The following is a 23,603-nucleotide window of genomic DNA, read 5'->3' as shown; positions in this document are numbered from 1 at the left end:
CCGGAAGCACCAGGTCAGCCTCAGGTATATAATACGGGATCCGAGCGTCTGCACAGTACCAATGTCGAGCATAATTCGCTTGTACAACCAGATAGTAAATCTGTAGGATCGGTACACCAAACCCCCCCCCCCCTTCTCATATGGCAGTACTAAAGTGTCCCAGCCAATGTGGGTCTGTTTACCACCCCATACCAATCGTGTTAGCAATGTGCGTAGATTAGTGAAAAAACTATTGTATAGTGTCATGGGAATATATTTTTTTTAAAAGGTACAAGAATTGTGGTAATACCACCATTTTGATTATGGCTATTCTTCCTGCCATCGATAAGGGTAGCTGCAACCAGCGGTCAATGTTAGGTTCTAACCTCTCGATTACTGGGCCATAGTTCAACTGAAGGATGCGATCCCTGTCCTATGGATGTGGACTCCTAGGTACTTCACCGAGTCGGCACACCAAATCAGCGGGTAATCCCCCGTTCTAACACAGGTCGCCTCAGTCAATGGGAGCACTTCCGACTTGTCCCAGTTTATAAGAAGTCCTGACTTAGCTCCGTACCTCGTGACTTCCTGGAGTAACGGTGTACGGTTGTCATCGGGGTGCCGTACATAAAGAATAATATCATCGGCATAGAGCGTAAGTAACAAGGGCCCAGTGTTAAACTGCAGACCCTGATGACTATGCTTCTCCAACAACTGGCATACCAGTGGGTCAAGCGCAATTACAAAAAGGAGGGGCGACAGAGGGCAACCCTGTCGCGTGCCTCGAGTAAGTGGGAATGCTTTGGTCAATGAACCATTCAAGCGAATGTGTGCCGTGGGCAATGTATATAATAGCCGAACCACTGCCAGAAACCGCTTCGGCACCCCCAGTCTCCCCATGGTGGCATAAAGGAAGGGCCACTCAAGCAAATCGAATGCCTTCTCAGCGTCGAGCAGCACAGCCGCCGCAGGGACGGACAGCAAAATCCTATTCAACGTGGCAAATAGCATGCGTGTGTTTAGGGCCGTGGATTTGTGGGGAATGAAGCCCGATTGCACTGGTGAGATGAGCTTCTCCACTATTAACGCAAGCCTGGTTGCCAACATTTTAGCTAAACTCTTATGATCAAAGTTCAGGAGCGACAAGGGTCGATAGGAACTACATTTCAAGACATCCTTACCAGCCTTGGGCAATAATATTATGACGAAGGGAGAAATGAAACGAAAAAGTCTAGGCTAGTATTAGGCCCAACTACCTAAGGATAGGGGAGGGCATTCCTTAGTTTCTCATGTTGCCCTCACACACCCCGAAGGATGTCATGCTTCATCATTGGGCGTTTGCTCCTCGTCGGGCCGGCGCTGCAATGCCCTACGGGTCCCCCGAAGGGTCGCTTTAGCGGAGATCTTTTTGAGAAAACGCCGTTTGGTGCATGCGGGTGTGTGGTTTGGGTCCTAACAAAAAAAGAACTATGTGGTGGTGGAGTGTAATAGTGAAGTGGTATCCTAAAAATGTCTAAGGGTTACTAGGATAAAGTTTAATGTGAAGAGCACCCTTGACATAATAAAAGACCCGTAGGTCGGTTGTTACCTTTTTGAAATTAATGTATCAATGGGTAACAATGTGTGTGGTCAAGCGGTCGACATGTTTCGCGCCCCAATGGTCCGAAACAAAGGATCCCTGGCGCTTCTTCAGGACCAAAAAAAGTGAAAGTGCAAGTGCTCTAAGGGATACTACCCTCAGTTTGCTATCCGGGCGAACACTCCGAAGTTGCACTGCTCTCTGTGTGAGAGTCAGGTCGCACCAGGATAGACAGCCTAGGAGAAAGTAGAAACAAAGAGAAAGGAGAACATCCTACTAATTAAAGATTGTTCACCTTTAGAGATATTCACAAATGAGTGCATCATCAAAGTATATACAGATTATATACAGAAGGGATATCACCTCCACCCACGGGTGGTGGCGTAATGGGGTCTCAACGGTAAGCTAACAGGTGCCTAGGCCAGGAAAACAGGGGGAGGGCCTGGGAAAAGGCAGTCCGTCGCCGACCGGAGTCACCCATATGTGCAGGCACTCACCGTGGAAGAGGTTGAACCAAACGTCCACAGACTGAATTGGCATATATTCTATAGGTCTTAGATCACGATTGTTACTAAGATATATTCCAAGCACTCACCTAAAGGCACGGAGAATAATGCTCCATAGGTTAGGGGACGAGCGTACACACCTTCTAGTGCTGTGAATAAAGGAATAAATGACAGGCAACTGCTAGTCAAACCAACTCCTATAGATTCCCAAGTGGTCTGAGCTGTCTTATGCACCGTATTAAATAAATAGCCAGTTTCCTAAGTGCTCATAAGAGCGTTATTACTCACAGTTTTGCTCCGGCGTGGCCTCTATACCACCTACCCCAGTCGTCCTCCTACCTGGAATGGAGAAGAAGACAACTCCGCGTTTCTTAAGTACTGCCCGTGTTGACTTAATTAGGGCGGGCTCTGTATCCGGTCTTCAAACGAGGAGCAGCTGTGTTCTCCGTAGTGTCTGTTGGCCGCGCATGCGCAGAGGGTAGACAGCTGAACTAGGCGCATGCGTGTATCTAGAGAGCGTGGTGCTGGTTCACGTCTTATTGTTGCCATGGTTACGTGTCTGTAACGCACTGAGTGTTTATATAAAATTAGCTAAACAGTGCTCGTGAACTATCTAAAAACGCTACAAAAAGACCCATCTGGTGTAATACACGAGCGGTCATAATGTGAATGACTCGTGTAATTAAAAGCGCCTCTTGGTGCCATCGACGTAAAGTCAATAGTGGACTCGAGACAGAGGTATGATTGAATGCGCGAGTCTAGGGGGGGATGGAGGAAGGTGGGGGTCAGAGGGGGGTTATTTATGTTTATTATTCTGTGACAAGTGGCCCAGGAAACCTACTCTCAACCCTCTCACTTCAGAATGATGCTCAAAGAGGAGAGGTATCGCGAGGGTAGGGGGGACCATAGGGCATAGATGTTGTGCGGTGGGACCTCGTAGTCCGGTAATCATGGGTGTGTACTACTGGTTTCACTGTTGATCCCTTATATAAGGTTATAGTTCAGTCCATGGTATATCGTCGTTCAGGCCCACTTCATTGGTCCGGAGGCGATGTACCCAGCGTTGTTCTCTACGTAGAAGGGTGTTGTTATTCCAATGTTGGTTGTTTTCCAATATTGTCCACTTGATGTCATCACATGTATGTCCTTTTTCCATGTAATGGTTCGTAAGTCTGGTTGCTGTTCTCCCCCGTCGGATCGTGCTTCTATGTTCGCTTATCCTTAGTTTCACCTGTCTAGTGGTCATCCCTACGTAGCGCAGTGTACAGGGGCAGGTGATGAGGTACACACAGTTTTTTGTATTGCAATTCGTGTGGCTCCGTTGGTCCCACCTGATTTTTTCCAGCTCCAGGTGTGTAGTATGTTTGGTGAAGGGACATGCACTACAGTTGCCGCATGGGTAGTGGCCTTTGACAGCAGGGAGGGACCATAGGGTGGGTTCCTGCCGTATGGTCTTCACGCGTGGTCTCGTGTTGATCAGTTGGTCCCGTAGGTTGGTGGTCCTTCTGAACGCAAATCTGGGGCGCTCCAGCATGAGATTACCTGTGTTCAGAATTCTCCAGTTATGGTTCACGATGTTCTTGATTTGGTTTGATAGAGGCGTGAAGGTAGTGACACAGGTGATGGTATTGTCGGCTTCCTTGGTCTTTTCTTCTAGGAGTGCCTGGCGGTTGTTATTCCTGGCTCGTTTGTATGCACGTTGTATGACCCTGTTAGGGTAGTGTCTTTCTTTCAGGTTTGATGTGAGGGAGTTAGCTTGAATGTCATATTCCTGGGTGTCACTGCAATTCCTGCGGATCCGTAGGAACTGTCCAAAGGGCAGATTTTCCCTCAGTGCTTTGGGGTGATGACTGTGAAAATCAAGCAGGCTGTTGCAATCAGTCATTTTTTTGTAGATGGTAGTGTTGAGTTTACCCCTCTCAAGGGTAATAAGAAGATCCAGGAAAGGGATCTCCTTAACACTCTCCGTTTTGGTAAAACGTAGGTGAGGGTTCAAGTTGTTAATCCATGTGTAGAATTCTTGGCAGATCTCCGTACCCCCCTTCCATAGGATGAGCACATCATCGATGTATCGTTTCCACGTGATCATGTTCTCTCTGTAGGGGTTATTCTCAGTGAAGATGTTAGTAGCCTCAAAATGCGCCATGTAGAGCCCTGCTAAGCTCGGCGCAAATGTGCTCCCCATGCTGGTCCCTTGTATCTGATGGTAAATGGTGGTCTTATACATAAAGAAGTTGTTCTTCAGGGCCAGCATGATCAGTTCCGTGATGAAGCTCGCAGGGGTGTTGGTGGGTAAGTCTGTTTCGAGTAGGAGTTGTTCCACTACTTCGATTGTTGCATCTTGTGGAATATTTGTATATAATGCCTCTACGTCTAGAGTTAAGAGGAGGTCAATGGGCTCGGTGTTGTTCTCGTTGATCTCTTGTATCAGGTTCAAGACGTCCCTGGTGTCTTTTAGGTATGCCGGAGTTGCTTGTACCATAGGTCGGAGAAAAAAGTCACTGAATTTGCTCAGAGGTTCCAATAGCGAGCCTATCCCAGAGACGATTGGTCGTCCTGGTGGTGGAAAAACACCCTTGTGTATTTTGGGTAGTAGGTAGAAGTACCTACTACCCAAAATACACAAGGGTGTTTTTGAACCTGATACAAGAGATCAACGAGAACAACACCGAGCCCATTGACCTCCTCTTAACTCTAGACGTAGAGGCATTATATACAAATATTCCACAAGATGCAACAATCGAAGTAGTGGAACAACTCCTACTCGAAACAGACTTACCCACCAACACCCCTGCGAGCTTCATCACGGAACTGATCATGCTGGCCCTGAAGAACAACTTCTTTATGTATAAGACCACCATTTACCATCAGATACAAGGGACCAGCATGGGGAGCACATTTGCGCCGAGCTTAGCAGGGCTCTACATGGCGCATTTTGAGGCTACTAACATCTTCACTGAGAATAACCCCTACAGAGAGAACATGATCACGTGGAAACGATACATCGATGATGTGCTCATCCTATGGAAGGGGGGTACGGAGATCTGCCAAGAATTCTACACATGGATTAACAACTTGAACCCTCACCTACGTTTTACCAAAACGGAGAGTGTTAAGGAGATCCCTTTCCTGGATCTTCTTATTACCCTTGAGAGGGGTAAACTCAACACTACCATCTACAAAAAAATGACTGATTGCAACAGCCTGCTTGATTTTCACAGTCATCACCCCAAAGCACTGAGGGAAAATCTGCCCTTTGGACAGTTCCTACGGATCCGCAGGAATTGCAGTGACACCCAGGAATATGACATTCAAGCTAACTCCCTCACATCAAACCTGAAAGAAAGACACTACCCTAACAGGGTCATACAACGTGCATACAAACGAGCCAGGAATAACAACCGCCAGGCACTCCTAGAAGAAAAGACCAAGGAAGCCGACAATACCATCACCTGTGTCACTACCTTCACGCCTCTATCAAACCAAATCAAGAACATCGTGAACCATAACTGGAGAATTCTGAACACAGGTAATCTCATGCTGGAGCGCCCCAGATTTGCGTTCAGAAGGACCACCAACCTACGGGACCAACTGATCAACACGAGACCACGCGTGAAGACCATACGGCAGGAACCCACCCTATGGTCCCTCCCTGCTGTCAAAGGCCACTACCCATGCGGCAACTGTAGTGCATGTCCCTTCACCAAACATACTACACACCTGGAGCTGGAAAAAATCAGGTGGGACCAACGGAGCCACACGAATTGCAATACAAAAAACTGTGTGTACCTCATCACCTGCCCCTGTACACTGCGCTACGTAGGGATGACCACTAGACAGGTGAAACTAAGGATAAGCGAACATAGAAGCACGATCCGACGGGGGAGAACAGCAACCAGACTTACGAACCATTACATGGAAAAAGGACATACATGTGATGACATCAAGTGGACAATATTGGAAAACAACCAACATTGGAATAACAACACCCTTCTACGTAGAGAACAACGCTGGGTACATCGCCTCCGGACCAATGAAGTGGGCCTGAACGACGATATACCATGGACTGAACTATAACCTTATATAAGGGATCAACAGTGAAACCAGTAGTACACACCCATGATTACCGGACTACGAGGTCCCACCGCACAACATCTATGCCCTATGGTCCCCCCTACCCTCGCGATACCTCTCCTCTTTGAGCATCATTCTGAAGTGAGAGGGTTGAGAGTAGGTTTCCTGGGCCACTTGTCACAGAATAATAAACATAAATAACCCCCCTCTGACCCCCACCTTCCTCCATCCCCCCCTAGACTCGCGCATTCAATCATACCTCTGTCTCGAGTCCACTATTGACTTTACGTCGATGGCACCAAGAGGCGCTTTTAATTACACGAGTCATTCACATTATGACCGCTCGTGTATTACACCAGATGGGTCTTTTTGTAGCGTTTTTAGATAGTTCACGAGCACTGTTTAGCTAATTTTATATAAACACTCAGTGCGTTACAGACACGTAACCATGGCAACAATAAGACGTGAACCAGCACCACGCTCTCTAGATACACGCATGCGCCTAGTTCAGCTGTCTACCCTCTGCGCATGCGCGGCCAACAGACACTACGGAGAACACAGCTGCTCCTCGTTTGAAGACCGGATACAGAGCCCGCCCTAATTAAGTCAACACGGGCAGTACTTAAGAAACGCGGAGTTGTCTTCTTCTCCATTCCAGGTAGGAGGACGACTGGGGTAGGTGGTATAGAGGCCACGCCGGAGCAAAACTGTGAGTAATAACGCTCTTATGAGCACTTAGGAAACTGGCTATTTATTTAATACGGTGCATAAGACAGCTCAGACCACTTGGGAATCTATAGGAGTTGGTTTGACTAGCAGTTGCCTGTCATTTATTCCTTTATTCACAGCACTAGAAGGTGTGTACGCTCGTCCCCTAACCTATGGAGCATTATTCTCCGTGCCTTTAGGTGAGTGCTTGGAATATATCTTAGTAACAATCGTGATCTAAGACCTATAGAATATATGCCAATTCAGTCTGTGGACGTTTGGTTCAACCTCTTCCACGGTGAGTGCCTGCACATATGGGTGACTCCGGTCGGCGACGGACTGCCTTTTCCCAGGCCCTCCCCCTGTTTTCCTGGCCTAGGCACCTGTTAGCTTACCGTTGAGACCCCATTACGCCACCACCCGTGGGTGGAGGTGATATCCCTTCTGTATATAATCTGTATATACTTTGATGATGCACTCATTTGTGAATATCTCTAAAGGTGAACAATCTTTAATTAGTAGGATGTTCTCCTTTCTCTTTGTTTCTACTTTCTCCTAGGCTGTCTATCCTGGTGCGACCTGACTCTCACACAGAGAGCAGTGCAACTTCGGAGTGTTCGCCCGGATAGCAAACTGAGGGTAGTATCCCTTAGAGCACTTGCACTTTCACTTTTTTTGGTCCTGAAGAAGCGCCAGGGATCCTTTGTTTCGGACCATTGGGGCGCGAAACATGTCGACCGCTTGACCACACACATTGTTACCCATTGATACATTAATTTCAAAAAGGTAACAACCGACCTACGGGTCTTTTATTATGTCAAGGGTGCTCTTCACATTAAACTTTATCCTAGTAACCCTTAGACATTTTTAGGATACCACTTCACTATTACACTCCACCACCACATAGTTCTTTTTTTGTTAGGACCCAAACCACACACCCGCATGCACCAAACGGCGTTTTCTCAAAAAGATCTCCGCTAAAGCGACCCTTCGGGGGACCCGTAGGGCATTGCAGCGCCGGCCCGACGAGGAGCAAACGCCCAATGATGAAGCATGACATCCTTCGGGGTGTGTGAGGGCAACATGAGAAACTAAGGAATGCCCTCCCCTATCCTTAGGTAGTTGGGCCTAATACTAGCCTAGACTTTTTCGTTTCATTTCTCCCTTCGTCTCTTCAGGAACAGTGTCTCCATTGGAATACTACAGTTATAACTCGGAGCACAGACACTGGACCATAACTAGCTCCCGGTCCCCCCCTCCCTCTTTCTTTTTGTATGGACAATAATATTATGACGGCATCTCTCAGGGTGGGCATCATCAATGAGATGAGGCACAAGGAGATCTCTGTTTTTTTTTTAAAAACAGCCCGTGGAGCTGTCCAAGCCTGGTGCTTTAGAGCCGTCTAGCATGTTAATGGCCTCCGTTACCTGATCCTCAGTAAAAGCCTCTTCGAAGAACTCCTGGTGAGCCTTGTCCATCCAGACAAGGGAGACCTCATCAAGGTAATCCCTATAGTCCGCAGGGGAGTTGGCAGTCCTGGAGGTATATAATGTTATGTAATATTTAAGTACCTCCCGTAATACCCCCACATTACCAGTGATCCGCTCACCATCCTCACCGTTGAGTTCATCTCTGTAGGTTGGCCTATGGATATGTTGCATCAGCCTGGCCAATGTTCTGCCAGGCCTTTCACCCTCCTCATACCGCCTAGCGATGGCATATTGTCCCAGAAAATGCGCCTCTCGTTCTGCAGCCTCATGGAATTGCGTCAACAATGCAGCGCGTTTGTGCATATCAGGGGGGCTAGAGCTGGTTGCACTACAATCTACCTCATGGAGCTGCGCCTCTATCTGGGCAAGCGTGCGTCACAGTGCCTTAAACACCCCTGCATTTTTAGAAATGCACACCCCTCTCACATAGGCCTTGAATGCCTCCCATAGGGTGGCCTTAGAATCCACTGACCCGACATTCATCGAAAAATACTCTACTATCGCCTCTCCCAGTTCAGTTACAAAACAGCATCCCTCAAAGCCAAATCCGGAAATCGCCAGGGAAGCTCCACACCCCCTGCCCTAGGGATCCACAGTTTAACCAACACCGGGGAATGGTCCGATAGTGCGTGTGGCAAATGAGAAACCACTTCAACCCACACCGCCACTCCAGCGGACAAGCACCAGTAGTCCAACCGTGTCCAGGTATTATGGGGTGCTGAATAATGAGTGTACCCTTCACGGCACGCGCAGTGATACCTCCATGCATCCACCAGGTCAAAATGTTATTTGAGATATATTTAGTGTGACTGACCCACTATATTGATATTTTTTTTTTGTAACAATAAGCTACACTAAGATCCTCTTTAAATGTTATTGTCCAAGCGGCTTTCTTCTTTGTGTTGTGAACAGAAAATGACATACAGAACTAATATGACCCCTAAAGAGAAAAGTAAAGATAATGGAGAAATGTACAAAGAAGCAATGAATCCCCTTAATACATGCACCTCGTAAATAAGACCAAAGAGAACTTAGAGCCTCTGCTATCTGTTGTGGAGGAAATAGAGACTAAGGAATATTTCGAGATAGAAGTAGAGCAAGCATGTAGAATTTGCTGCCATAATCTGTAAAACCACCAAGAAGTCTAAGACCATGGGCATAAAATCAGAAAGAAGAGAATACCTCCTCGATGAGAGAGGAGAGATGAAGTTTAAATGGTAAAGACCCCGCAACCTAAAGAAGGAGTAACCTACCGTAGCACTTTTCTGATGGAGACTCTATCCAAATGCAGATTACTCACTTTAGAACATTGCCATGGCATCAGACTGGATCTGGTAAATCTTGAGCAATACCTCTGTGTGCCTGTAGGTGGTGCTGTCAGCTCTGCGTTAACGTTGCCCGAGTCCCGGTGCTTTGACATCACCTACTTTTGTGACAATTTCTGCCCCAAAACCACGGGGCCACGTCAGAATGATTTTTTACCCGTGTGCAGAGTCTAACTGATTTTGTTAGGTGAAGAGCCAAGTTCCGGGATGGGAAGGATGGGAGGGACGGTGAGGAATTTGTAGTTAAATCGTGTCTCTACCAGAAAAAGTATTCCCGAAGGTAACTTGTTCTTCTGATAAACTCTTCTAACTTCAGATTCCTCACCTTAGAATACATACCAAAGCACAAGTTTGAATAACCAGTTTGTCCCCCCTTACTACTAACTTAACCTCCAAGGAAAAAATCAGCAAGCTATACTGGCACTGGGTTACCCAAAATGCAGACATCCATCTAACAAGGGGCTCATTGACCCTCGAACTCACCACGTTCAAGCTTTCCAGCTTCTATGAACCTTACTTGGATCTCATTGCCGACCCCACTGACAGATAGCTCTACATACAGATCAGGTTTGGAACTTTACCTCTTATCACATTTACAACAAAATGGTCGGCTTCCACTGAGTCACCCTTGACCGGCCCGATCCAAGACCTTGAGGGAATCTGTTGCTTACTTCTTGTTTGCCTACCCTGCATATGAAAGATTAAGATGGTCTTGGTTAGGACCAGTCTGTGCCAAAAAGGGCACGTGAGACATATTGAAGCTCTCAGGATCCTGAGGACTGATCCAAACCCGCTTTTTGTTGTTTGTACAGTGGCAAACTTCTTGGGCATGGCAATTGAGGCGTAAATGATTAATTCCTTCCTTCTAACACCAGCGCACACGCTAATACTCTATGATCCAGCGTAGGATTTGTTCTCGCCATTGCACTGTACGGGGGCTGTTTATTTCCAACGCTCATGGCGAACCCCTAGATATTTTTGTAGGGTTGGGAATCGGTGTGTCCTCACTGTGCTTTCCTTCTTGCCCCATGGTAAATTGTTGAACCTAGAGCACAAGCTCAATAGCACATGTATCATCGACTATTGTGAATCCTACACAATGCTATTGCTGTACCAGCTGTGCTGGGATTATTGTCAAATTATCGGCTACTAGTGGATCTAGCACATTTCATTATGTATTTCATGTTTATCTTGCACTTTATACCTTTGAATTTTTCATCCATTTTACTGGACACATTTTTGTGCTAGAAACACCCTGTCTCACTGGCCGCTGAGGCTGTTACCAATCTGCTGCCTACTGAGATTCCTATACGCACAATTATGCATCGTGTATTTCTATATGAACCACCCTGCATCAGAAATGGCCATTTCTATTGGTTGCTAAGCGTGTCTTCCATCCACTGCTGGGAGCCCCTATTGTAACCATAAAATGGGTCTTAGGCCACTGCATGCACAACTATGCATTTTACACTCTTGCACTATGCACTTTGTCCATCTGTATGATCCCTCTTGCAATCGAATCTGGACACTTGGATACCGGCCACAAGAATGCAGTTTGTTCCTACATTTTTTACTGTTTTATCTTCTTAGCTGTACTTGTATTTTAATGTGTGCACTTTTATAAGGAATTTTGATGGGTCAAATTGCCGAAATAAAGCTTGAGATGATATAATAGAGTTTTTCCTCTTCCTTGGAAGGATGAGGTGGAGAGAAAAATGTCAGCAGCATGATGATTTGGCTGACATGGAAAGGAGTCACCACTTTCAGCAGAAAGGAGGCACGAGTTCGAAGAATCAGTTTATCTGGGTAGAAGATGTTGTACATAGTGTTTATAAAAAGAGCTTGAAGTAATTGCCACTAAAAGACTTAAGCGTCAAAAGTCTCAGAGGACGGCTATGCATGTTTTTGAATGTAGAACACATAAGGTATGTTAAGACCAATTTAAGGTCCCACTGGTATACAACAAAAGGGGTAGGTGGGAACAGACGATGTAAGCCCGTGAGAAAAGGTGTCACAACTGGTGACTTAAACAGGAAAGGCTGATCCTGCAACTGCAAAAAACCCAAAATAGTAGAAAGGGAACCGTTAACTGTGCCAAAGGCAAGGCCCTGCTGGGCTAAAGACAACGCAAACAACAGTATATCTGATAGAGAGGCAGAAATTGAATCAACTTGTCATGAGGAGCACCAAGCCACAAACTTGTCCCAACAGCCAGCGTAAACAGTTTCTGTCGAAGGATGCCTTGCTGCCAGAACAACATTGCAGATTTCAGAAGGAAGACTGAAAACAATCAACTGTTGCTGCTCAACCTCCAAGCTTGAAGGTGATGAGTGTACAGGTTCGGGTGCACGAATCTGCCCTGCTGCTGTGACAGGGGATCCTGCGCCACCTCCACGGGCAGACGCCATTCATCATCTGCAAGGCATCGACGGCTGAGTTCATCCGCCTTGGCATTCAGAGATCCAAACAGGGGTTGTGCAACCAGGAACATTTCCTGGCTTTACAGCCATGTCGAGAGAGGCAGAGCCTCCTGGCACAGGCTCCACAACCCCACTCCACCTTGCTTGTGGCAGTCCCACATGGCAGTGGTGTTGTCCATGAACAACTGGACCACCCTTCACTTTACTGATGGTAGGAAGACTTTCAACACCAAGGGGATAGCCCTCAGCTCTAGAAGGTTGATGAGGAGCTGTACCTCCACCAGAGACTAAGGTACTATGATGGTTGCCCCATCTCAGAAGTGATGCATCGGTGACCACTGTCAACTCTGGGTGGGGAAGAGAGAGGACTCTGCAGCTGACCCAATCGCGATCCAGCAACCACCACTGCAGGTCTTTAACACTCTCCTCCCAAATACGGACCAAGTCAGAGAGAATACCCTGGTGCTGTGCCCACTGGGACTTTAGGTCCCACTGCAGAGCCTGCATCGCCACCTGGCGTACTTTGCTAGCAGGATGCAGGGGGGAATCAGAACCAGCAGCCGCAGAGTTAGTCTCACTGAGATCCAGGTCTGAGGATGAAACATTGGCATCATAGTCTGAAAGTCCTGGACTCTTCACTCCGAAGGGTAAGTGCAACACTGCACCATGTCCAAAATTGCTCTGATAATGGGGAACTTTTGAGAAGCAGTCAGACGTGACTTTGGCACATTGATAATGAACCCCAACAAATGGAGGAGGTTTGCTGTAGTCTGGAGATGAGTGATAACTGCCTGTGCCGATCCCCCTTCAGCAGCCAGTCATCATGGTAGGGAAAATCTGGAACCCTGGACCTCCGAAGCTGTGCTGCAACCACCACCATCACTCTTGTGAACACCTGAGGGACACTAGTTAGGCCAAAAGGGTGCACAGCGAACTGGAAATGCTGTTGGCTACAGTAAATCGCAGGTGACGCCTGTGGGTCTGCAGGACAGGAATGTGGAAATACATGTCTTGAAGATCCAATGCTACCTTTAGTATCCGGGATACATGGCAGACAAGACCTAGGCCATGGTGAGCATTTTTTATTTCTTCCTTTGCAGGAAGGTATTGAAAGGGTGAAGATTTAGGATAGGGTGGAGACCTCTGTATTTTTTTAACACCAGAAAGTTGCGGGAATACCAACCACAACTTACTTCTGATGCTGATGCCCTCTCGATAGCTCCTTTGACCAAAAGAGCTTGCGCCTCCTCACGTAACAAGGAGAGATGGTTCACCATCATTCGAGCTGAGAATGGTGGCAGGGTTTCCAGACATGGCAGAGAGTAACCCTGTCGGACAATTTGAAGCACCCGCTTGTGTGATGTTATTGGTTAACATTAGGACAGGTGGTGCCTCATCCTGACGCTAACAGGGTGACCGTGCTGTGTTGAGGCCATGCTAAAGGGGCTTGGAGACTGCAGCAGCTGGAGGGGTGGGGATTGGACAGAATGCTATCTTTGAGTCCCACGTCCTCTGTGGGAACCACGTTATTAGCCACGAAAGGACTGGGAGGCTGATGACTTTGGGGATACAGTTGAAATTGTGGATGCAGCTGGGAGCCCCTATTGTAACCATAAAATGGGTGAAAGGAAGAGTGCGGTTGGCGCAGTGCCAGGGAGGTTCCCAATGACCTAGCAGTGGCCGACTCTCCTTGAAAGCACTCAAGCACTGTATCAACCTTTTCGCCGAACAGGCAGAAACCATCAATGTTCATGTACATCACTACAGACTGGACATCCCCAGAGAAGTCAGCTGATCTCAACCAGGCTTGGAGGCCGAGTGCCACAGTGAACGAGATGGCCCTGCCCAACGATATAGTGGTGTCCAATACACAATGCATGGTGAACTTTGCTGCATCACGGCCATCAAATATGATCTGGTTCAGTATGACCCAGTCATCCTCCGCAACCATGGGCAGCACTTGCACAACCAAGTCCCACAAGGTGTGAGTATGGCCCAAGAGACATGCGGTATTCACTGGCCTCAATGCTAGGCAGTTAGAAGAGAACATTTTCTTCCCAAAAGTGTCCAGCATTTTGGATTCCCTGTTCGGTGGAGTGGTAGGGAATGCGCTAGTGTTGAGTTTTTCCGGCTGAGGCTTGCACCGCCAGGCTCTTAGGGTGAGGTGCTGGATGAGGAAAGCTAGGTCCCCAGGTGTGTGGTGGGGGGTGAGAGGCAATCATCCTGTGCACCGGTACACCTGTGCAGGAGGATGTCCGTGAGGTGAGGACTTCATTAAGGGGAAGTAGGGGCTCCACAGAGGAAAGCCAGGGTTGAAGCACCTCCATTGGTCTTGACTGTGATGGAGGGAAGCTGCAGGTTGAGGACCTCCACCATTCTCTTCACCACCATGTGCCTTCCTCCATAACAGGTCCCAAAGGCGATACCAAGCCAGAATCTGAAGACATGTCCAGTCCACTGGCATTTCCCAGTTGTCCTCATGGTAGGCTTGGCCCAGGTTATCGGTTGGGTCAGGGAACCTATAGCCATCGTCATCACCATCCCAAAAGTCAGAAGGAGACAGTGTGTCCGATCCAGTCGATTGAGATACAACCGGTGTCAATGTCGAATGGCTCTGTGGTGGCGCCATCTAGGAAACAGATAGGGCAATGGCTCTATGTCGTTGTGTGACATCAATGAGTGGCGCATGGAATCCTGGCTTTAAGGCCGGAGTCGGTCACGAGTCGGATCCAGAGAGCCCAGTTGGTGTCAGGCACAGGCCCACCCGTGGTATCCCAAATGAGACACCTCTTGGCTCTGTAGGGCCCAAAGGCGTACCAGAGGGAGACTGTGGCCTAAAGATGAAGTGCATGGCAACATAGAACTCCCTAAGTTGGTCAGGGGTCGCTCCGGCTGCAGGGAATTCAGAGAGGCGCGGAGCAGACTCGGCCACAAGCTCAGCAGGAGGAGTACGGGAGCGGGTCCAAAAAGCACAAAGTTGAGAGGGGGAAGACAAAGAATCCTTCGATAGAAGAAGTTGGTCAAAAGATGAGCGAGGTAGCTCTTCAAATCCGCACAGTTGACATGGAAAGAAAGGAACTGATATCAGTGCACCGGAATGGGGCCTTTACATGAGCCATGCATGTCACTTTCGACATGGACAGCGTTAAATGTATATCTGCCAACGCCACCAACGGGTTCACAAAGGTACTGCTCAAGATTTTCCGGATCCAGTCTCATACTTGGTGAATATTCTAAGATGAGGAATCTGCAATTAGAAGTCTTTATCAAAAAAAGAGGTTAATTTGAGGTTAGTAAGGCACTAGATGGCGAGAAAGGATGGCTGATCATTGAAAGTGAAAACCATGCCATAATCTCGTATGACTGTGATAATCCAACACGCTTAAAAAGGATCATTTTTGCAAGTGGCCTACAGATCACAGCCAGAAATCTATCAAGCAATACCCCAAAGGAGATGCGTGTACAAATCCTGAAGATACCCATTTCAGCTACAAGGGTTCTATTTACTCCCAAAAGGGCAGGAGGTATTCCCACTGATGTTCATGAAGGGAACGCTAACTGTCGGAGAAGCTCTGACTTGCTCTGTAGACTCCATCTACTGTGAGCGCCTGCCAGCACTAGACTTCTGACTCCCTGAGATATTAGGATGCTTACAAACCACAGCAGTACTGGTACAAATAGCCATAGCAGATCTTTCCTTTTCTCCTACATTAGCAGCCCCTGACTAGACATTTGCAGAGTGTATAACAATCACGTAAGGGCCTGAATGAGAAATTAAAGTATGCCTGGGTGTTTGCTAGAGGCAGTGACCTTTAGGTCATACGGAAATAGCCTTTTACCAACTGCTTACTAATAAAACAGCTAATGTCTATAGTATTTGGGGTCAGAGTCAACCTGAAGGCAACATATAAATTAGCAACCTATAATGGACCTCTCTAAGCACTTCAGATAATCTAGGGCATGATTTAGAGTATGGCAGATGGGTTAGTCTGTTACAAATATGATGGATATCCTGTCTGCCTTACTACAAGTGCCGTAGAATTTACCACACTTGTAATAATGCAGACGGGATATTGATGACATTTGTGATAGAGTAACCCATCCGCCAAACCCTAATTCAGGTGCCTAGCCTTCTCATTTTGTGGGAATACTTAGTGCGGGCAACATACTTTGTACAGCAGTACAAAGAAGCAGTGATGGGGTGAGGGATGTGCCAGGAGCTTCTAGAGGCTTTGCACAGAAAGAAAACATCACCCAAGCACAAAGACATATCACAGCTTGCTGCCATGCCTAACCACTCTGCCTGGACTCAAGACAGCATCAAGTATCTGAGAAAATTATGAGCATTATTGGAGGCACCTCTCTTGTTATGTGGAAGCTTCTAGTTGTGCGTCAGAAAGTACTAAGCAACAAGGAATGTGGGAATACTTGGAAGCAGCCCAAGGAACCCACAATAATTTTGATTATATAATTAGAGTAACCTATGCCTGGGTACTGATGCTAGAAGGGTGACTTTACAGCTGCAAGACGTTGGTGCATGGACTTCCGAGGAAGACCAATAACTTCAGACACTCAAGATGCCCTCACTTCAGGGCTGGATCTTGTATTCACAATGTGACAATAGGCTCAGAAAAGTCTCTCTTTGTTAAACTAGTGAGACCGTCCTCTAGCTTTTTAAGAAAGGAGGAATTCCTTAATCTGGTATCCATGTCCTCTCTTCCTGCCTTTTGTCAACCGGCATGTCTCAGGCACAGAGATGCATCACACACTATCCAAAGGGCTCAGATAGCACAGCTTACTATGATTAAGTAGTTACTCTACTGTGATAGCAGGAAACACACTGGCCTATTACTTCCACATCCAAAGCCTGGTATTTCTAGTAATCCACATGCCTGGCATCAGCTGCTGCATGTTGGCAGGACACAGAGGCTTCACTAAAAATAGCTATAAGAGGTCCCCCAGAGGAGACATCATAATAGCGGCCAAAGAGTCAAGAATGAAGCACCAGCACGGTACATGATAGCCTCACAAAAACATTCAACAGTCCCACACACTTGTTGCTTTTCACAACAACTTTTATGTAAATCAATATTCAGTCATTCTGGAGCATGTAGTACAGGCGAAAGAGTACATCTGTGTACAATAAAGACTACTGCAATTTTGGTTAATCTCCTCCCAAGGGACATGCTTTTGCTGGTGAAAAACAAAAGAAAAACATAACTTCCTTGTGATTTGGGACTGGTCATTCCACTATCTCGATCCCTTTTGTGAAATTTATGCAGCACAGAAAGCATTGGACCATACCTGACAATACTCGGCCCGTAAAAAGTTCTGGCGGCATCATACACCAGCATCCAACAGCATGCCTGAGCCTTGCTCAAGTTTTGCCATCCTCTGCACCCAGATCCAAAATGTTTCTTTCCAACATACAAAGTTGCAGCAGGCTGTCTAATAGTGAAGAATAGCCAGGTTGGTGTTGTAAAATAAGGAGGGCAAAAACTAAGAGTACCATAATCACCAGGAAGATTATATTTCCATACTCATCAGTCCTGCTCTCCCACCTTCCCAATTGGCTGGATATCTGATTTCACTTATAAATGCTTTGAGAGAGTAATGGGAGAAAGCATATACCCAAGCATTTTCAAGACAACAAACTGCCCAGAACTTCCTGCCGGATCAAACAAGCTGCCGCAACTTCATAGATGAAAACCATGTTTCCTAGAAGACCCATCCAGAATGTAATGCTTGCAAAGAGCACGAGGTGGCCCTCATTGCTGTCCTACGCATATCTGCAATTGGAATGTTTTTGGGAATACCAGTGATGGTGCCTTTGCTCTAGTGAAATGATCATGTAGTCACTGAGGAGTTTGAACTCCTCTAATACATGATTTTGAAATGCAATGGATCATTCACCAAGCTCAATTCTGACAAAACAGAGATCTTGGTTGTGGGTGGAAGTGTGGATCTCTGGACCCACGATTACTTATCCCGCTCCTGCTAAAGTAGTGAAGAATGTAGGTGTAAACATTGATTCTACTGTTCAGCAAGATAACTAGGCCTTGGTATTACTGTCAGCTTGCATCTTCATACTGGATAAACCCTGGAACAGATGATCATCTGCCGTCAATATTGGCCTTTTCTTGGTTAAGATTTCACTGCTGTAATGTCACCTACATGGGCCTGGCGATTACTCTCTCCTAAAACACTGTAAATTGTTGAAGAAAAATACTGCAAGGATACTAACCAATACCCCTAGATGTAGCCATGACACACCAATTTTTAAAAGCCTTCACTGGTTACTTATTCAAACCAAAGTTTCTTTCAAATTCCTAGCATTGTACAGAGGGTTCAGCATACTAAATCCCCTAAATTTCTGCAAAATGTCCTGATTCCCTGCTTTCAGGAAACTAGGCTTGGGGATGTTAATTTTCGGTCTGGCCCCTTTTCTGTGGAACTTACTACCCTCACATTTGAGAAGACTTCCTTGATTCCTCTTCTTTTCCTTTTATGTAAGCACCTTAAAATTGGACTAGTAAACCAGTTAGATGTACATGTGAGCTCCCCTGAACTGTGTTCGGACAACGCCTAACTGGTTGCATAGCTTATATGAAAATATGTCCCCTACTGGTTTAATTTGTGTTTCGATGCACACAGCGACTTGCTGAATATAATCCTCAGTCAGATGCTGATGGAACCCCTGAACCCACACCCTGTAAACAAGATGGGTCGCATAGACATTTCAGTGAAGGAGGTTTTGTATTCTCGAGAGCTGCACACATAGAGAGACACCCTACTCTTGTTACCTTTTGCCTGTCTTCCTGTGTCTCTTCCAGGTTTTTCTCGAAGGTTGCAAGTCGTTTATCCAGGTCATCGGGGAGCTTAGACAGTCTCTCTTTCGCTGCATCAATAGAAAACAAGATGTGATCGCCATCTACCTAGTGTTTTGAGTACAGATGTAAAACGCAATGACACTGCCCATCTCTCATCAGATAGACCAGTCTCATAAAAACAGTTAGGGCGGGAGTGCTCCTGAAGGAGAGGCATGGATTCACTTACCCATGTCAGTGATTTGCTTCAAGTGCTTCACCTCTGAGCGGTCAGCCTTCTTTTGGTCAAGAGCATCAATCAGCTGCTTCAGTAAGGCCGTCTGGTCGCTCAGACCACCAAGGTTACGGAGAGCCTCGACAGTGTCGTTGTAGCGCTCAGCGATACTGCTGGCCCTGGAAAGGCTTGCGTCAGATCGAGATCCTTCTGCAGGGCTGTGGCCATGCTCTGTCCCTGTGGGGCTGGCATGATCTGGGGCAGACCTATGTTCGGAGTGATGAGTTGGATCTGCCCCTGCTGCCTGCTGAGTTCCTGGAGCAGCCCCCGGGGCTCCGGGAGTAGAACCAGGGGCTCCTGGAGCAGTACCTGCGGTTCCTGGAGCAAGGGTTCCAGGAGCAGTACCTGCAGTTCCTGGAGCAGTACCTGCGGTTCCTGGAGCAGTACCAGCGGTTCCTGGAGCAGTACCAGCGGTTCCTGGAGCAGCACCTGCAGTTCCTGGAGCAGTACCTGCAGTTCCTGGAGCAGTACCTGCGGTTCCTGGAGCAGTACCTGCAGTTCCTGGAGCAGCACCTGCAGTTCCTGGAGCAGCACCTGCAGTTCCTGGAGCATGAGCTTGAGTCCCTGGAGCATGATCTTGGGTTCCTGGAGCATGTGCTTGGGTTCCTGGAGCATGTGCTTGGGTTCCTGGAGCATGAGCTTGGGCTCCTGAAGCTGCTCCAGTGCCTGTTTGTATACCTTGGCCAGAGGCTAGAGATGTAGGGGAACCCTGCAGATCAAGCAAAAGGAGAGCAATAAGTTGATGGCATGAGATTAGACTATGGGTACAGTTGCATGTCTTTTTAGTTCTAAATATTCTGCAAGCTTTAAGGGGTAGTCATTTTTATTTTTCATATCAAAAATCTATTATTGCATGCACATAACTACATTGTATTACAATAGGGAAATTTACAAAATAGAATGATATATGCAAGTTTCAGCATGAGCAAGGCTACAACCTTTACAACCCAGTACATTTACCCCAACCTAGACCTACAGTGCCCATTTGTGAAAGTGCCAAAAACCCAGCAAAAACAGACTTGTATAGCCACCTAAAGGACAAGTTACTTGCCTTTGCTAATGCCTTATCTGGTAGAGACAGTATCTAGCCGCAAAGTCTTTACCTTTGAATTTCCCAGGTGTCAGACTGGATCTAGAAGATTTTTCTTTAAGCAATGCCCCTGCGCACCGGTAGGTGGCGTCAGTCACCTGCGTGCGACATCAACTGTTGCGTCCATGCCAGAAGTGAATTCTGCGTTACCTATGTAGGCACAACCTCGGCATGCTGACATCAGTTATTTTTCACGACTTTCCATGCCAGAAACGCAGAGCCATGAAGAGTACAGTTATTGGTGTGCTTGAAAAAATTAGGGCCTTGAAAGGGAACAACCTTGAACCTAGAAACTTGGCCGCAGTGTGAGGAGGATAGGTGGGTCGGTAAGGAATCTGTAGCTAGATACTGTCTCTACCAGATAAGGCGTTACCCAAGGTAAGTAACTTGTCCATATGATTGAGACATCTAGCCGCGGATTCCTTACCACTACCCAAGCATTACATTTCCGGTGGTGGGCTGCAAATAAATTCTAAACTAAAAAGTCCTGCCGGACTGAATGGGCGCAGTGCCTGTCCTTGCGGACCTGAATGTCCAGGCAGTACTGTTTGGTGAACATGTACAGGGATGCCCACGTCCCTCTCTGGCAGATGTCCAGAACTGGGACTTAACGTGCTAACACAGTAGTTGCAGTTTCTGCTTTTATAGAATGAGCTCGTAAGCCTTCAGAAGACTGCTTCTTTGCCAAAGTGTAGCAGATTTTGATGCAGTGAATGCCCCATCGAGAGATGGTCTGTTTCTAACCACCTGAACTGTAGACAGAGTCACTCCTGAGGCGGAAGCCGGGAGCCCCAGACAGAAACCTTCGTATTTAAAAAATTGTATGTTGTGATTTTAAAACTGCCTGACTTATTTAGCAAACCCTGACACCCACCTCAGCTACGCCGATCAGCTGATTTACTTGCTGGAATCGGATAAAACGCTCGTTTCTCTGCCGCCATTTCCACGAGCGAGGAGCCTAGAGACACGCCCATCTCTGTTGGCCACACCCCCCTCCGACACCCAAGCTCCTACTATAAAACCATGAATCCATGCCGGAGGCGCAGCGGACGGGCGCAGCGGACGCGACGATGGCGCGCCGAAGCCGCGCCAAAGGGGTGCCAGTCTGCGCCAGTCCGCGCCGGACCCGCGCCCAGGGCCCAAACTCCTAGCCAGCCACCACACCATCCTAGTAAGTCAATGAAATACTCTTCCTCCGATCTGTTAGAGATTAAAAACACCATGCTTCGGCAGGACTGCCCACATCTTAACCTAGACAAGTATTCCAACGTGATTCATATAGCCTGCCCTAAATGCAATTTTAAACTCAATCATTCCCTTACTCAGATACCTCTAACTCCAGGGGCACCATGTAATGAGACCACACGCATTAAGTGCGCACTAGTGAGCGCTAGATCTATGTGTAAACATAGAGAAGAGGTGGCCGAATTAATATCAGCACACAAATTGGATATCCTGTTTATAACAGAAACATGGGCCGATTTGGCTTCCGACCCCGATCTGGTGACAGCCCTCCCTGAGGGCTATTATATTGTCAGACAAGATAGACCGGCTGGAAAAAAAGGGGGCGGCCTTGCCATAATTCTACGGCTAAACCTAGCAGTAAAAACCGGAACCTCAGATACCATCCCTGCTGAAACATTATCCTGTTCTATCACGCTTTCCCCCACCCAAATGTTCAATGGGGTTCTGCTCTATCGTCCCCCAGCGTCCCGAACACCTTTTCTCCAATCCATTAGCACTTTATTAGAAACAGTGCCAGAAGTCTCTGACTTCACAATACTTGGAGATTTTAACTTTCATTTAGAAAATACAAAGATACTCTGAGCCTGATTGAGGATTTCAAGGCCGTTGGCCTAAACCAGTTGGTTACTTCACCCACGCACAAAGCAGGTCACGTCCTTGACGGATTATTCACGAATAACCCGGCCATTACCCCCCCTACTGTTATTCCCATTGTATGGTCAGATCATGCAGTGGTGGTTTTCCACGCCTGTGTCAAGAAACACAAAAATCAACCCTCGGCAAAAAAGCAACAGAGGCCCAGTAGGGATTGGAAAAACATAGATATGAATATACTAGCCGAGAATCTTGAAAATACTAAACCATCCAAAGTGTCAGACCCGCAACTAGCAGCAAATAACTACAACCAATGGCTTACAGACACCTTTAATCAAGTAGCGCCTCTAAAGAGAGTGCGGTTAAATCGTCCAACACCATCAGCCCCTTGGTTCTCTGAACTGCTAAGAATAGAAAGACAGAAATGCCGCAATCTAGAAAGGCGCTGGCGAGTTAAATATGACAACAACGACAAAGAAAGATACAAACAGGCGCTATCAGGCTACAGGAAGATGCTAAGACTGGAAAAAAGCAAATATTTCTGTGAACAGATAGAAAAAGCACAGAACTCCAGTAAGCAACTATACCAGGTAGTGGCTACACTAACAACTATACCAACAGCCAATACTACTGAGACTACCCAAGACTTCTGTAATCAAATGGCTGACTTTTTCAGAACCAAGGTCACAGAAATCTTTGATAAATTTAATAACATCAAGACTGGGGAACTTTCAGATAGCACCAAGAACGTACAACTCACATCCTCCTCTCTGAATGAATTTCTCCCTCCATCTCTATCAGAAATAAAAGATCTCATTAAAACAACTATGTCAGGTTCCCCTCTTGATCCTTGCCCACCAACCATCATCAAATTAACATCTGATGTGGTAGCACCAATCCTGGAGAACATCTGCAGTACCATCTGTGAATCAGGAAACTATCCTCAAAGTTGGAAAACTGCTATAATAAAGCCACTTCTAAAGAAACCTACCCTTAACACCTTGGAATTAAAAAGTTATCGCCCTATAGCAGCCCTTCCTTATCCATCAAAAATACTTGAAAAAGTTATAAACAAACAGTTGGCTAGCTATATTGATCATAACAACCTGTTAGATAACACCCAGTTTGGGTTCAGGAAAGGACATGGAACGGAGACGGCGCTCATCAAGGCTTCTGAAGAGATCAGACAGATCATGGACCAGGGTGGCTCGGCTGTTCTGATCTTGCTTGATCTCTCGGCAGCCTTTGACACGGTCGATCACAACATCTTGATCGACCGTGTCACAGCCATGGGCATAAAGGGCAAGGCTGCCGAGCTTCTGGCTTCTTTCCTGGCTAACAGAGAACAGTCAGTAAAGATGGGGAATTTCTATTCACCAACGTTTGTGCTGCCTTGCGGAGTCCCCCAGGGATCCTCGCTGAGTCCGACACTTTTTAACATCTATGTGTCGGACTTGGCGAGGGTCATTAAAACCCACGGAATGGGAGTGAC

General features: G+C 46.9%; 1 protein-coding gene across 3 annotated transcripts in view; it reads right to left on the bottom strand.

The window, feature by feature from the left end:
• Positions 1 to 23,603, bottom strand: part of QRICH2 (glutamine rich 2) — a 450,378-nt gene that overhangs the window by 241,194 nt on the left and 185,581 nt on the right. For all 3 annotated transcript variants that reach the window (XM_085616929.1, XM_085616930.1, XM_085616931.1), the window contains exons 5-6: positions 19,138 to 19,891; positions 18,885 to 18,979 (exon numbers count right to left, since the gene is read on the bottom strand). In XM_085616929.1, the coding sequence (XP_085473055.1) occupies positions 18,885 to 18,979; positions 19,138 to 19,891 (849 nt within the window). The remainder of the gene's footprint in view (positions 1 to 18,884; positions 18,980 to 19,137; positions 19,892 to 23,603) is intronic.

Source organism: Triturus cristatus, chromosome 7, assembly GCF_964204655.1.
Source record: "Triturus cristatus chromosome 7, aTriCri1.1, whole genome shotgun sequence".
Taxonomy (NCBI): domain Eukaryota; kingdom Metazoa; phylum Chordata; class Amphibia; order Caudata; family Salamandridae; genus Triturus; species Triturus cristatus.
This window is presented reverse-complemented; position numbering and strand designations above follow the sequence as displayed.